The sequence below is a fragment of the Diadema setosum genome, chromosome 8, assembly GCF_964275005.1.
Source record: "Diadema setosum chromosome 8, eeDiaSeto1, whole genome shotgun sequence".
In the NCBI taxonomy this organism is placed as follows: Eukaryota; Metazoa; Echinodermata; class Echinoidea; order Diadematoida; family Diadematidae; genus Diadema; species Diadema setosum.
The window spans coordinates 23,326,779-23,340,470 of NC_092692.1; the positions used below are offsets into that span (position 1 = coordinate 23,326,779).

The following is a 13,692-nucleotide window of genomic DNA, read 5'->3' on the forward strand; positions in this document are numbered from 1 at the left end:
TTCTAAAGGTGCATTTATTGGGATATGAAATTAATTACGTTACTCTGAAAACGAATAACACATTACAACTTGTTCCTTTTAATTTCTGGGATTAACAAAACATCAGAAAGCAAAGCTTATTTAATTTTCGGATTTTTAGTCTGACATTGGGGGTTAGTAGTTCGGAAAATAAGTATTGAAAATCTTTGAGGCAAGAAAATACGTTGAATTCTTATTATGGCATCGTTATTTCCTTTGCCTTATGTTCATTATTCCAAAAGAAGAATAAGGTTCGTAAATCCGATGGTTCTTTTTGCAGAACCCGCAAAACACGCAAATTTGATATGCCTTAACTAATAAATTTGTTAATCCAAAATTGTATTAGGGCTCGTTAATACCATTTGTGGCATTATTCCGAAGGTTCGTAAATGTGAGAATGTGTACGAAACTTATATCATTTTTGGCTAAAAGAAAATTAAAAACGCCGAATCTTTTCCTGTGACGGGAATATGGGTTTATTTCTGAACGTGACATCGTTTACTTCTTTGCACGATATTCATCATTCTGGAAAAAAAAAAAAAAATATTCAGATGGTTCATTCATCCGAAAATGGAAAAAAGGTGGGTCGTTTATCTGTAAAGGAATTATCATATTCGTGGTAAGAAACTTCGTTTTCGAATCAGCTATATAACGTCCGAAATTTCGAAACTTATAAGAAAAGCGAACTTTCAGCATATTAAAATAGCGAATCGTAACAGTTTTTTTTTTGTTTTTTTTTTAATCGAGCAGTGTGGAATAACAAATATCCGACATTTATTTTAGCATGGTATGGAGCAGAATGTTACTGCTATTCACTTCCAAAAGTAAAAACAATCATCTGACATTTATTCTGGCATCTTCTGAAAGTTATTGCTATTTACTTTCGAAAGTAAAGCAAATATCCGACATTTATTTAATCACCGTATGGAATTGAATATTACTCTGATTCATTTCCGAACGTCAGAGGAAACATTCCACATTTATTTTAGCATCTTCCGGAGCTGAATGTTATTGCTATTTATTTTCGAACATAAAAGCAAACATCAGACATTTATTTTATCATCATACGGAGTTGAATATTATTATTATTCATTTCCGAACGTCAAAGCAAACATTCGACATTTATTTCAGCATCTTCCGGAGCCGAATGTTATCCTTAATTCATTTCCGAATGCAAAATCAATATTATCTGACATTAATCTAAGCACCGTACGGAGCTGACTCTTACCGTTATTCATTTCCAAAAGTATAAGCAAACATCCGACATTTATTTTAGTATCATACGGAGTCGAATATTACCGTTATTCATTTCCAAAATTAAGAGCAAACATATGACATTTATTTTAGCATCTTACGGAGCCGATTGTTACCGCTGTTCATTTTCGAAAGTAAAGGCAAACATCCGACTTTTTTAGTGGCCCGATCGGGCCACCAAAATCTTCATTTCTGAAATTTTGGTGGCCCGACGTGCGTTTTTGGTGGCCCCGAGCCACCGGGCCACCGTAAGTGTCGAGCCTTGACTAATGTCATCGAAAAGTAAACCAGAATGCAACTTCTCGCTTGTGAATTATTGCTTGTGAATAATCGCAAAACTTTGGCAAAACTTTTGGAATACCAGCCCTGTTCGATCATGACGCCTGGAAACTGCGAGTCGAGAGAATTTTGCGAACTGGTGCAATGTTACTCCGTAGCGTAGGCGACTGTACTTGACGATTAAAAATGCATGTGGAGTCGCAATCGTTTGTAAACTGTCTGAAGTGCACGATTTCTCTCACCCTGTTTTTTGCCACGCGATTTATTTTTAACTGGCAGGAACGATGTGGAATTCTGGCGTCCACCGTAAATTGTGCACTTGCCAGCGCAAATTGTTCTTTTCATAGGTGAAGCCGTGCACGGAAGGCACGTGGTTGGGATAGTCCTTGCGTTCCTAAAGCGTAAAGAAACGCCATGAATGCGACTTGTGAGCAAGTCCGTTCTGTTGCGTCCAAGGAACGCCCTCATTAGGCTGATGAATAGAGGGATTAAGCCCCCCATTCTGCACGCAGGAGGAATAGGGGCGTCCCCTAACAAAAGGAGGAACGCGAGCGTTCCCCATGCGGCCGAACGCTCGTGAAATTAAATCTGTCACGCCTTACAGTGAAGGTTTAAATAGTATTATTTAATTGTAAATGTTAGATGTTTGTATTTGATTCCATATGTTTAAATCTTATATCTCTGCCATGAAGTGTTGCTTGATGCTTTTTGTTTTGGGGGTTGTCTGTCCATCTGTTAGTCTGTCTGTAATTAATTTTGTTTGAGGTATCCAAGTGAAACTTGGCATAGAAATGTGTGAGTAGACAAAGTTGTGCCTATCAACCTGGGGGTACATATGCTCAAGGGCATAAATCAATTTCATGGGGTTAAAAGTCAGGTGAAGATTTAAAAATTTGGTATTTAATGCTGAAATTACACTATTTTCTCGATACCCTGAAAATTACTTAGTACATACGCTTTAACAATAAAGTATGGTATACATAATTGCACAATGATTCTGTAAGGAAAGATTTGGCCAGGGGGTCAATGGTTAAATTTGATAACTGCGTCACAAAATCAACAAAAAATCACCAGACGTGGATTTTTAGTAAAGGGCAGATTCTGAAACAGAAGACTTTCAACTTTAAAATGATGTTTTTGTAACTCATTTTAAATGGACTCTCCTACCTACAATGTACAATGTATCTTAATATTTTTAAAAATGCACACACTAGAAAAGTGTGTACTGAGAAAAGGGGCTCTGAAGTATCAGGTCTTTAAGTGTTTAATCGTTAACAAGCCATGCTCTTTGCCATGAATGGCACAAAAACAGGATGTAAAACTTCACATCAACGACAATGAAGGGATTATCAGGTTAAGCTGAAGTTGAACATGCTCTATTAACATGTTCTATCCATGACTTATGCCAAATTTCAAAGCAGTAGTATTATCCTTTCAAACTTTATCAGAGTTGAAAAGGAAGAGTGTGCAAAGGGCTTTGAAGAAATTAGAAAAAGGGACTTTGAGACACACTCAATCACAACATTCTACGAAAACATGTTCTAGAAAAATTTCAAAAATCACAATTTTCCATTCGTTTGATGATCCCAAACTTTAGAATGATGTAAAAGAAAATAAAAAATTTTTCATTCAAACAATACAGAAAACTCAAGATTCACCAGGTTGACCTGTTTCAATTAGTTTGAGTTCTCCCCGCAAAACTAGTGTTGTTGTTGGTTTTGTGATGCAAGGTCACAAATGATAAAGTTAAAATGTCAGTATTATATTCCCAATGTTTTGAAAATAGCTCAAAGAATTGTCATGAAAATTAGATATTACAGAGACTAGTGATAATTTGAAGACGGATTTGGGCTGTAGGGTTAAAGGGCAAGGGTCAAAGGTCTATTGAAATGCTCAAATTTCTGAATATTCACTCTCTGAAATGCTCAAATTTCTGAATATTCGCTCTCTGAAACATTTTAGCCATCCAAATGAAATCTGGTTCAAGGAATTTATAAACAATATCAAAACACACTAGGGGTTGTGCCACAAAACTTTCAAACATATCATTTAAATTTTTTACCAGTCATGTGAAATTGTGGTCTGACACTGTCAGGATGTACAACACAAAATGATGCAATATGATGGTGACAAGCCAGTCACCATAGTGACATTTCCAGTGCCTTTTTAGCTTTCCTGAGCCAAAGGCTTGAGTGAGTTATTCTGATCATTCATCCTCTGGCGTCCATCACCCTTGTGTATTAAAGTGGATATGTTCTCTTTAGGATATTGTTATATGGTTTTGTACTAGTTAGAATTTGAGTACAAGTACAAAAACTTCTAATTTTTCACTTTGTTTGACAGTATTTGTTTGACTTCTTGTTCCCTTGCAGGCTTTGGAGTCAAAACTTGCCTCATGCAGAAATTTTGTCAAAGATAAGGAAGTTCCCAGGAAGCCTGGTAGTCCTGCTGATACGCCACGGTGAGAGGAGTTATATTTTGACCAATTCTAGTTTTTTATATTCTTTCAGAAATGCCTATCTATGGTGAAAGATGTGATTGTTGTTTTACTTTTATTACTTTTTTATTTCAGGCACATGCTCTGCAGTTATGCAACAAATGTTTGACACTTTAAAACTATGACTATGCACATGTTGATTCTGATTTGGCCTAGATTATGCAGTAGTTGATTGTAAGCATCTCTATTAAATGTTCTCTGACTTGTGTTTTTTATTTCAATTTAATTTATTCACAACATTTTTAACAGACATTCCATTCAGTTCCACTGATACCCAGCAGACCTGCTTTCCAAGGAAGACCCTTTTACTTATGAAATCATGATCTTGATTGAATGTTGTGTATCTCCAAATGAAGTATCACCTGTTTTATGACAGATGGTTTGTCTGAAAGCTCTGGCTGGCAAGCTCTTAGGGCTGTGAGGGTGCAGTCATCTAAAATGAGAAGACCTCTCTCAAGACTTCAAGCACTTTGGTTGTCATTACCAGACACCACAAATTACAAAGATGACTCCCATCTTTAATGGATTGTGATTCTGACATCAGTGCTGAAAAGGGCAGTGAGGCTACGGTCACAACTTCTCAAAATCAGCCTGCTCGGCAACCGGTCAGCAAGTTTTTTACCAATTTTGGTCGGACAACAACCGGTGACAGACCAGTGACCGACCAGGAACTACTGATTTTTAGGGTATCAGTGGGTCACCGCTGAAGTTTTAACGCGGAGTTAAAATTTCAGCGGCGACCGACCAGTTTTCACTCGCTGCCCAAAATATGCTTGGTGTCCGAGCGACAACCGCCCAGGCACTGGCCTAATCAAGTGGTCGCCTCCGAGCGCTTTAGGGAACAAAAATAATAGAGACAAAAATGACAAAAGCACAGAAGAAAACCAAGGGAGTAGATCGGGCGGTCGCCGTCAAGCGATTTAGGGACTAAAAATCACAAAGATAAAAATGACAGAAGCACTGAAGGAAAACTGGGGCTTGATTAATCAATTAATAAATCAATTAACACATCAAAAATCACGTAGGTATATTAATAAACCCAGGTAGCTGGTGGAAAATTTCGGGCAGAGACCGGGGGCGGCTGCCGGTACGCCTACGGGACACCGGTAGATGACCTATCGATCACCCCTCGGTCGCTGAGCGATTTTGTAAAAATCGGCGGTGGCCGGTGGGAGATCGTCCAGTTGCCAATGGGGCATCACTCGGTGATTGCTCAGTCTCTGCGGGGAGAAATCCCCATATTTCGCAAATTTTTAACCTAAAATCGACCAGTGACCGACAGGAAATTGACAGGGCATCGCTGGGGTTTTACAGCATGCTCGATATTTCAAAAAACTGCTGGGCGGTGCCAAAATTTCAGTGGCGACCAAGCAGGCTACAAATCGGTCGGTCGCCGCTCTGAGATGTGACCGTAGCCTGAAAGAGGGTGACATGGTGGCAACATGTAGGGCTTAGGAGCAAAGATGCCAAGACACAGCCCCCATCGTTCAGTGGGAGGAGCTCAGACGCAAAGCCGGTTTTAGCTCACCTGAGCCAAAGGCTCAAGTGAGTTATTGCAATTATTCATCATCCAGAATCGTTCTCGTGTCATCTGTTGCATCGTCCGTCGTGCGTAAGCTCACTGGCACATGGTTGATTGTCAGGAGCCCCAGCTTGAGCTCGAATTAGATATGAGATGCTTCAGAGCGGTAGATTCAACTGTTCTGTTAAAATTTGTCAATTAAATTGTTTGTGGATGGACCATTCTGACAGTTGCATGGAATTTTTATGCCTTCGCCACAGAGTGTCGGCAGAGGCATTATGTTTTTGGGTTGTCCGTCTGTCCATCATCCATCCGTTCGTCCTTCCATCTGTAATAAATTTTGTGGACAGTGTAAGGCGTGACAGATTTACTATCACGAGCGTTCGCCCGCGTCCGGCATGCCTTCTTATCTGTTAAGTAGCCAGCTTGGCTCGAGCTTGGCATGCGCCCATGCCGTCCGCGTTCAGGAACGCCAGCTTAAAAGTCTTTTGTTTAGTGCCTTTGTTTCGAAGACAATAGTGTCAACTTCACTGCACCCAATCGACCACGAAGCCATCGCTCCATGTAGCCAGCATTCGGGAACGCCCGGATTAAGTCTTCCCTTTGGCTTGTGCTGAACACTTACACTGTTGATTTCATGGAAGCTTAAAAAACGGACAAACTAGCAAACAAATGAAACCACCAAAGGCATCGCACTATTACGCGTTAGTAACGCTGTTATTACCTTAATTTGCGTCGATGAGAGGCGTAATCAAAAAGTACATCCGAAATAGTATTTATTCCCTTTACAATTGTATGAGCGTGAGACCACTCTTGTAAGCAGCTTCTCAGGTGAAGCAAAATGTGTGTAATGAAGTGACAAGTGTATTAAGAAAAACATTCACAATAGCTAGGTAGATTGACGGAAACTTGACACCCATGGCCGTGCCAGCCAGGCAACAGGCTGGTGGAAATTTCCAGGAACTTCAAAGCAGGTTTGCCGCCAGGCAAAACCGCAAGGTAAAGGAATTTGCGTACGCGCTGAATGGGTCGTAAACATCGTGTCAATTGCATGGGGCCTGGGAACAGGGGCTATGTATAGTAACCCTGTGCTGTATAATACGTGCATGCTGATGGAGACACGTGCTGGAGTTGGCGAGAGCTAGCTGATGAGAGCTACAGTACCTGCCTGAAACCAGGGAGGTACATACACATCTGGCTCTGCTGAAACTATGGAGCTATAGTACAGTAAAGTCGACACGATAAAAAAGTCCCAATTTTTGCCTTTGTTATTCCTTGAAAATTTCTTCGTCTTAGTCGACATTTAGAAGTCGACAACTCGCGTAAGTTGACCTGATTTTTTAGTGCCAACTGGGCTGAAATACGTGTTTATTCCCTCGTCTAAGTCGACATATTTTTTTTCCGCTCAAAATCTTATCGCCATTCTCTGAAAAAGAATTGTTTTCGGTAATTCGCTAGTATACGGCGTGGTAGCGTTCGCGCCATACGTCCATTGTCTTGTACGCCAGAAATGAAAGGGTAACAAATAAAGACAGAATAAACTGACCAGAAAGAATATAAATTATTAGTGGAAAAGTGAGCAAAGAAAATGGGATTCCATCGGGATCCCGATGGAATCCCATTTTCTTTGCTCACTTTTCCACGAAATGAAAGGGCATACATTCATTTACATTCTTTGGAGAATTACATGTAGTTGCCTACCCAAAGCAGTTCACTTTCCCCCTTTTCTCCTGCTCGTTATTCTCAAAACGCAGAAACTGTGAACACATAAAGGTCCTAGTAGAAAATCATTATCAGAACATGATACACGTGTAGGTGTTTCTGTTTATCCGAATATTCTAACGTTAATTATTCCGAAGCGTTCATAGAAACCTGGGCCCGTTTTTAGAAAATTAATCAAATGCAACTACATGTAATTAAATGCAACTGAAAATTAAATGCAGGTGTATCAAATCACGAGCAACTTTGCACATAAACGCAAGTGCGTTGCTGAAAAGGCTTGCGTTTGATAATCATATGAAACTAGAAAATAGTTGTACAAACCTGAAACTCAATTGCGTTGAAACGCAACTCTTAAAATCAAATGAAGTCCATCAAATCTCGCGCCACGCTGTATTCAAACGCAAGAGCGTTGCAGAGAAGACTTGTGGTTTTCGTAAGAAACTAGAAACTGTGGTTAAAAGCATCTCTTAACATCTACAGAGGTGCGTTATTGTTGAAAAGTTTTGCATTATTTTGTTTGTTTTTTTCGTATGCAAAATTAAAAATTAAACGCAGCTCTGAAAATCAAATGCAATTGCAAGTCCTTGTGATCACGCGGAACGCTGAATAGACTTGCGTTTGATAATCGTACAAAACTTGAAAATTGTAGGGAACTTCTTTAAAACTCAGTTACGTTTCAACGCGATTCTATAAATCAGATGCAAGTCCATCAAATCACACGCGATGCTGTGTTTAAATGCCGAGAAGACATGCAGTTTTTGAACGAAATTATAAGAAACTGCGTTTAAACGCATCTCTAAACATCTACGGAAGTGAGTTATTGTTGAAAAGACCTGCATTATTTTTTACTTCGTACGCAAAATTAAAAATTAAATGCAACCCCAAAAATCAAATGCAAGTCCATCAAATCACACGGAACGCTGAAAAGACTTGCGTTTGATAATCATCCGACACTAGAAAATTGTAAGAAACTTAAACTCAATTGCGTTTAAACGCAATTCTAAAAGTCAAATGCAAGTCCATCAAATCACAAGCAATGCTGTATTTAAAACGCAAGAGCATTGCAGAAAAGACTTGCGGTTTCTGTACGAAACTAGAAACTGCGTTTAAACGCATAAAAATCTATACCGAAGCGTGCTATTGTTGAAAAGACTTGAATCATATTTTTATTTTTTTTTTCGTAACGGAACTTTCGCCGTGACCGAACTTAGTCTGCACTAGCAGGGGAAAGACATCGCAACATTTACACGTTTCAAACTACCGAAACGCATCGTGCTTCACGAAATGTCAATGAAAAAATAGTAGCAAATTATTGTTACTGCAGTTCGCTATTCCGAAGGTTTAAATCTCAGTCCAAAGTTAAATAAGTCCGACGATGGAAAGATATTCATCTTTACGAAGGTTAGTAATCCGAAAGATGTCGTTTCCGGATTAACAAATTTTTTTTTCTTCTTTTTATTTCAGACTGGCCTGCGCCGTACAGATCGGTAATGTTGCGAATCGGAGCGCGAGAACAATTCATTTTCAGAGTATGGCAATAGAAATTTAAGCAAAACAAATAAAAACATGGCGACTTAGGGAAGGAAAATCACACATCCTATTTCAACTCAGTCGGCACTGAAAAATCATCTCGACAGAATCATACGAATTCACACGCATATCTTCACAGCAACGCACTTGAATTTAAATCGCAAAGTTGCATGCACTTTGGGGAATATGCGTTTGTTTTTTCAAATAAAATTTAAAACGTACAGTGTCTAGAAACGGGTCCAGGTTTCGGATCCAGCTCTTTCAAAATCTCTCAAGAGATTTGTGTTTTGTGCAATGCCGTTACTAATCTGCGTGTGCTTGTTTCGCAATAAAACTCGAATGAAGATGTACACAGCGATGGAGGCTCAGCTCAGTATAGACACCTGCCTCCAGTGACAATATTCATGTGTACAACAAAAGAGTTTGTGAGCCCATTAGCGCAATGTCTATTCATGACTATGTGTACCTGGTGCCCGATCGATACTTTCATTGTTTGATGGCACATGTAGTTGACCGTGGAAAGGGGATACATGTATAGGCCTACAGCTTGACTGCTTCCGCACAGGAGGAATACCAACCTGTCCATTCTCAAGTGGACCTGCAAAGAGAATCTCGCTTTTGAGCATTTCAGGCTCTTGGAGATGTGGAATTGGGTTGTGTAAAGCTAAAAGCCGCGTTTACACCATGTTCCCAGCAACCACGGCAGTCACATTTCAGGCCATCACGGACAAAACGGGACGGACATGAATCAACGCTGTGAGACGAGATAGGCAAATGTGACAGGCCGTGATTGCCGTGATTGATATTCGTTAATGTGAAAAATATATACGATTCATTAATCCGTAACCGCACGAATTTTGTGATTCTAAAGGTGCATTTATCGAGATATGAAATTAATTACGTTACCCTGAAAACGAATAACACAACTTGTTCCTTTAAATTTCTGGGATTAACAAAACATCAGAAAGTGAAGCTTATTTAATTTTCGGATTTTTAGTCTGACATTGGGGGTTAGTAGTTCGGAAAATAAGTATTGAAAATCTTTGAGGCAAGAAAATAAGTTGAATTCTTATGGCATCGTTATTTCCTTTGCCTTATGTTCATTATTCCGAAAGAATAACTCATTATGGCTCATAACTTTTGATGTATATGTCTGTTTGTGACCAAACTTGGATGGTAGACGTCCCTTGGGAAGTTGAAGGTCGCCACACGGTCAAAGGTCACAGACAGGGGTCAACAAGCATTTAGTGCCCAATATTTAAGGGTGTGTACAGTTCTGTTGGAGGTGAGGATTTAACTTTAAACGTTTTGCAAGATATTCAAAAACCACTCTATGAGATGTCAAAGAGCATGCAATTCTAAGAGGTATCAAAAGTTTATATGATGAAAATCGGTTTTAAAGTGGCTGAGATATCCAAAAACAAGGTGAAACAAAGAGATCCTAATAAAAGGCGTGGCCTGTCACCTTTTATTATTATCACTTTTTTGGATATCTCAGCCATTTGAAAACCAATTTTCATCAAATAAACGTTGAATCCTTCTTCTAACTACATGCTCTTTCATATTTCATTAGAGGTTTCTCATTATCTCATTTACGAATGTTATAAACCTGAATCCCCACCACAACCAGTACTGTACAATCCCTTTAAGTTTTTACAGCGCGTTTTGATTATGGCTCAAAACTTTTGATCCATAAGTCTGTTTGTGACCAAACTTGGATGATAGATGTCCCTTGGGGAGTTCAAGGTCACCACAAGGTCAAAGGTCACAGACGGGTCAACGAACTTGTAGTGCCCAATGTTAAGTTTTTACGGCATGTTTCGATTATGGCTCATAACTTTTGATGTATAAGTCCGTTTGTGACCAAACTTGGATGGTAGATGTCACTTGGGGAGTTGAAGGTCATCACAAGGTCAAAGGTCATAGACAAGGGTCAACAAACTTTTAGGGCCCAATGTTCAGTTTTTATGGCGCATTTCGATTATGGCTCATAACTTTTGATCCCTTTGTCTGTTTGTGACCAAACTTGGATGGTAGATGTCCCTTGGGGAGTTTTAGTTCGTCATAAGGTCAAAGGTCGCAGACAGGGGTCAACAAACTTTTAGAGCCCAATGTTCAGTTTTTTACGGCGCATTTCCATTTTGGTTCATAACTTTTGATCCATATGTCTGTTTGTGACAAAACTTGGCTTGGCTGGGGAGTTGAATGTCACCACAGGTCAAAGCTCAGAGATGGGGTCGATAAACTTCCGGGAGTTAGAAAAACATTAATTTCTTATACGCGAATGGGCGAGACACATTTTGGCACTTGCCTTGTGTTGAAGATTTCTTTGCTTTCCATCATGTGACCAGCAGAGTCAAGCCTTGCAGTAGTGAACCATGACTCTAGTGACCGCAAAGCAGTAAATCTTAGAAACTTTCAACTTTTTTAAGTTGAATTATAGCCAAGAAAAGAAGGGGTAACAACAGAAAAGCAGACAAATAAGTCCATTGAATCGTATGGGAACTGCGACTTGCATGAGACAACCGGAAGCGAACAAGGGCATTGAGGAATCTCACAGTGCATCTGTGACAGAGCTCTGATCAGCATGCGCAGAAATTTTCTGCGCATTAGCGATACCGAGAATTCTAGTGTGTCCTCTCTGTAGTTACTGCTTAGTCCCATAAATGCATTTCTACGTTTACAAATTTCAGATGACTGTTGTAATGGCCTTTGACAAGCCGTACAGTTCAATCGGTATTAAAAGTTTTTTTATCAGTTTCTGTAGACCTTCTTTGGTCCCTGCAATTGGCTTCTACTTCATGAGAAACCCCACATTTTAGCCCTCAAACCCTCCTACATGGTGTACATCATACTTCTTTCAGGCTACTGTAAAAGTGGATATTTTCGTGCGACTAATTTTTCGCGCGACTAATTTTTCACGCTCGGCCTGGTAAGAAGAGTTTTGCTTATTTTTCATTCAACGGAATCAAGACGTCAACTACTGGAACCTGGCAAGCAAAAATATTCACATGCTTTTATTAGCTCACCTGAGCCAAAGGCTCAAGTGAGCTATTGCGATCGCCCTTCGTCCGGCGTGCGTCGTGCGTCATGCGTCGTGCGTAAACTTTTTACATTTTCATCTTCTTCTTGAAAACCCCAAGACCGATTTTCATCAAACTTGGCAGGTAGCATCCCTAGGGGGTTAGGAACTCAATTTGTTAAAATGGGCACCATGCCCCACCCAGGGGACCCCCAAGATTAAGGAATATGTAAAAATCTTCTTCTCCAGAACCAGAAGTGATACAGCTAAGTTAATACTATGAGTTTGTACATTGATGACTGTAGTTTCAAGTTTGTTCATGGCAGAATCAGGGGTGCCCCCTTGGGACCCAGGGGAGGGGGTGGGGAAGGGTTCTAATGGGGCCTAAATTGTACATTTTCATCTTCTTCTTGAGAATCCCATGACCCATTTTCACCAAACTTGGCAGGAAGCATCCCTAGGGGGTTAGGAACTCAATTTGTTCAAATGGGCACCATGCCCCACCCAGGGGGCCCCAGGGGGCCCAAACGCCCCAAAATTAAGGAATCTGTAAAAATCTTCTTCTCCAGAACCAGAAGTGATAGAGCTGAGTTAATACTATGAGTTTGTACATTGATGACTGTAGTTTCAAGTTTGTTCATGGAAGAATCAGGGGTGCCCCCCCCCCCCCCCCCGGGACCCAGGGGAGGGGGTGAGGAGGGGTCCTAATGGGGCCTAAATTGTACATTTTCATCTTCTTCTTGAGAACCCCATGACCCATTTTCACCAAACTTGGCAGGTAGCATCCCTAGGGGGTTAGGATCTCAATTTCTTAAAATGGGCACCATACCCCACCCAGGGGGCCCCCAGGGAGGCCCAAACCCCCAAAATGAAGGAATCTTTAAAAATCTTCTCTAGAATCAGAAGTTATAGAGGTAAGATAATACTATGAGTGAGTACATTAATGACTGTATTTTCAAGTTTGTTCATAGGAGATCAAGGGGTGCCCCTCTTGGGGGCAGGGGGGGGGGGGGTTGGTGGTTGGGAAGATCCAAATGGGGACCTGAATTGTACATTTTCAATTTCTTCCTGAAAACCTCATGATGTATTTTCGTCAATCTTGGCAGGTAGCATCCCTAGGGGGTCAGGATCTCAATTTATCAAAATGGGCACCATGCCCCACCCAGAGGGCCCCAGGGGGCCCCAATCCCCCTAAATTAAGGAATCTTTAAAAATTTGGGCCCTTATTGTACAGTTTCATCTTCTACTTGAGAATGCCTGGTCAAATTTTGGTAGAGCTGTGAATAATTTAGATTAGTGACTGCGTGAAAGGTGAACTTGCGATACTCAGGTGAGCGCTAGACCCGCGGGGCTCTTGTTTTTTTGCTAGATTCTGATTGCACGAAATGCGTGAAAATTTCAACACCGCGAAGATTTCCACTTTTGCAGTATCAGTAGTACCTCCAGTGTTGTTATGCATATACTGTATTTGTGGGTAAACTCGGCCCCTATATGACCCTATTACAAGGGGCTGCGTTTACCCGTTAGGCCCAGTTTACCCACAAATATGGTATGTGTGGTAGTTGTAATTGCCATGGAGTAGCTACAATTTACCACGAGTCCCAAACGGTATTCAAATGCTTGTTATGGCCTTTAGTACTCAAATTGGCCTTTGAATGTACCCTTTGGCTTTCTTATTATGGAAAGAAAACAGAAACAACCCCATCCTGGTAGGCAATCAGTTTCACCTCCTCTAATGGTTGTCATGCAAATACAAGCAGCAGTCGTATCTGCCATTGGGTGGCCACAACCTTCCATGACATTTTAGTAGGCCTTTGGATTTATCTTTTGGTTTTCATATTTTCAAAA

General features: G+C 40.4%; 1 protein-coding gene across 1 annotated transcript in view; it reads left to right on the top strand.

The window, feature by feature from the left end:
- The window catches only part of LOC140232380 (nuclear distribution protein nudE-like 1-A), a 225,960-nt gene that overhangs the window by 205,944 nt on the left and 6,324 nt on the right, over positions 1-13,692 (top strand). The window contains exon 8 of the mRNA XM_072312507.1: positions 3,924-4,012. Within this exon, the coding sequence (XP_072168608.1) occupies positions 3,924-4,012 (89 nt within the window). The remainder of the gene's footprint in view (positions 1-3,923; positions 4,013-13,692) is intronic.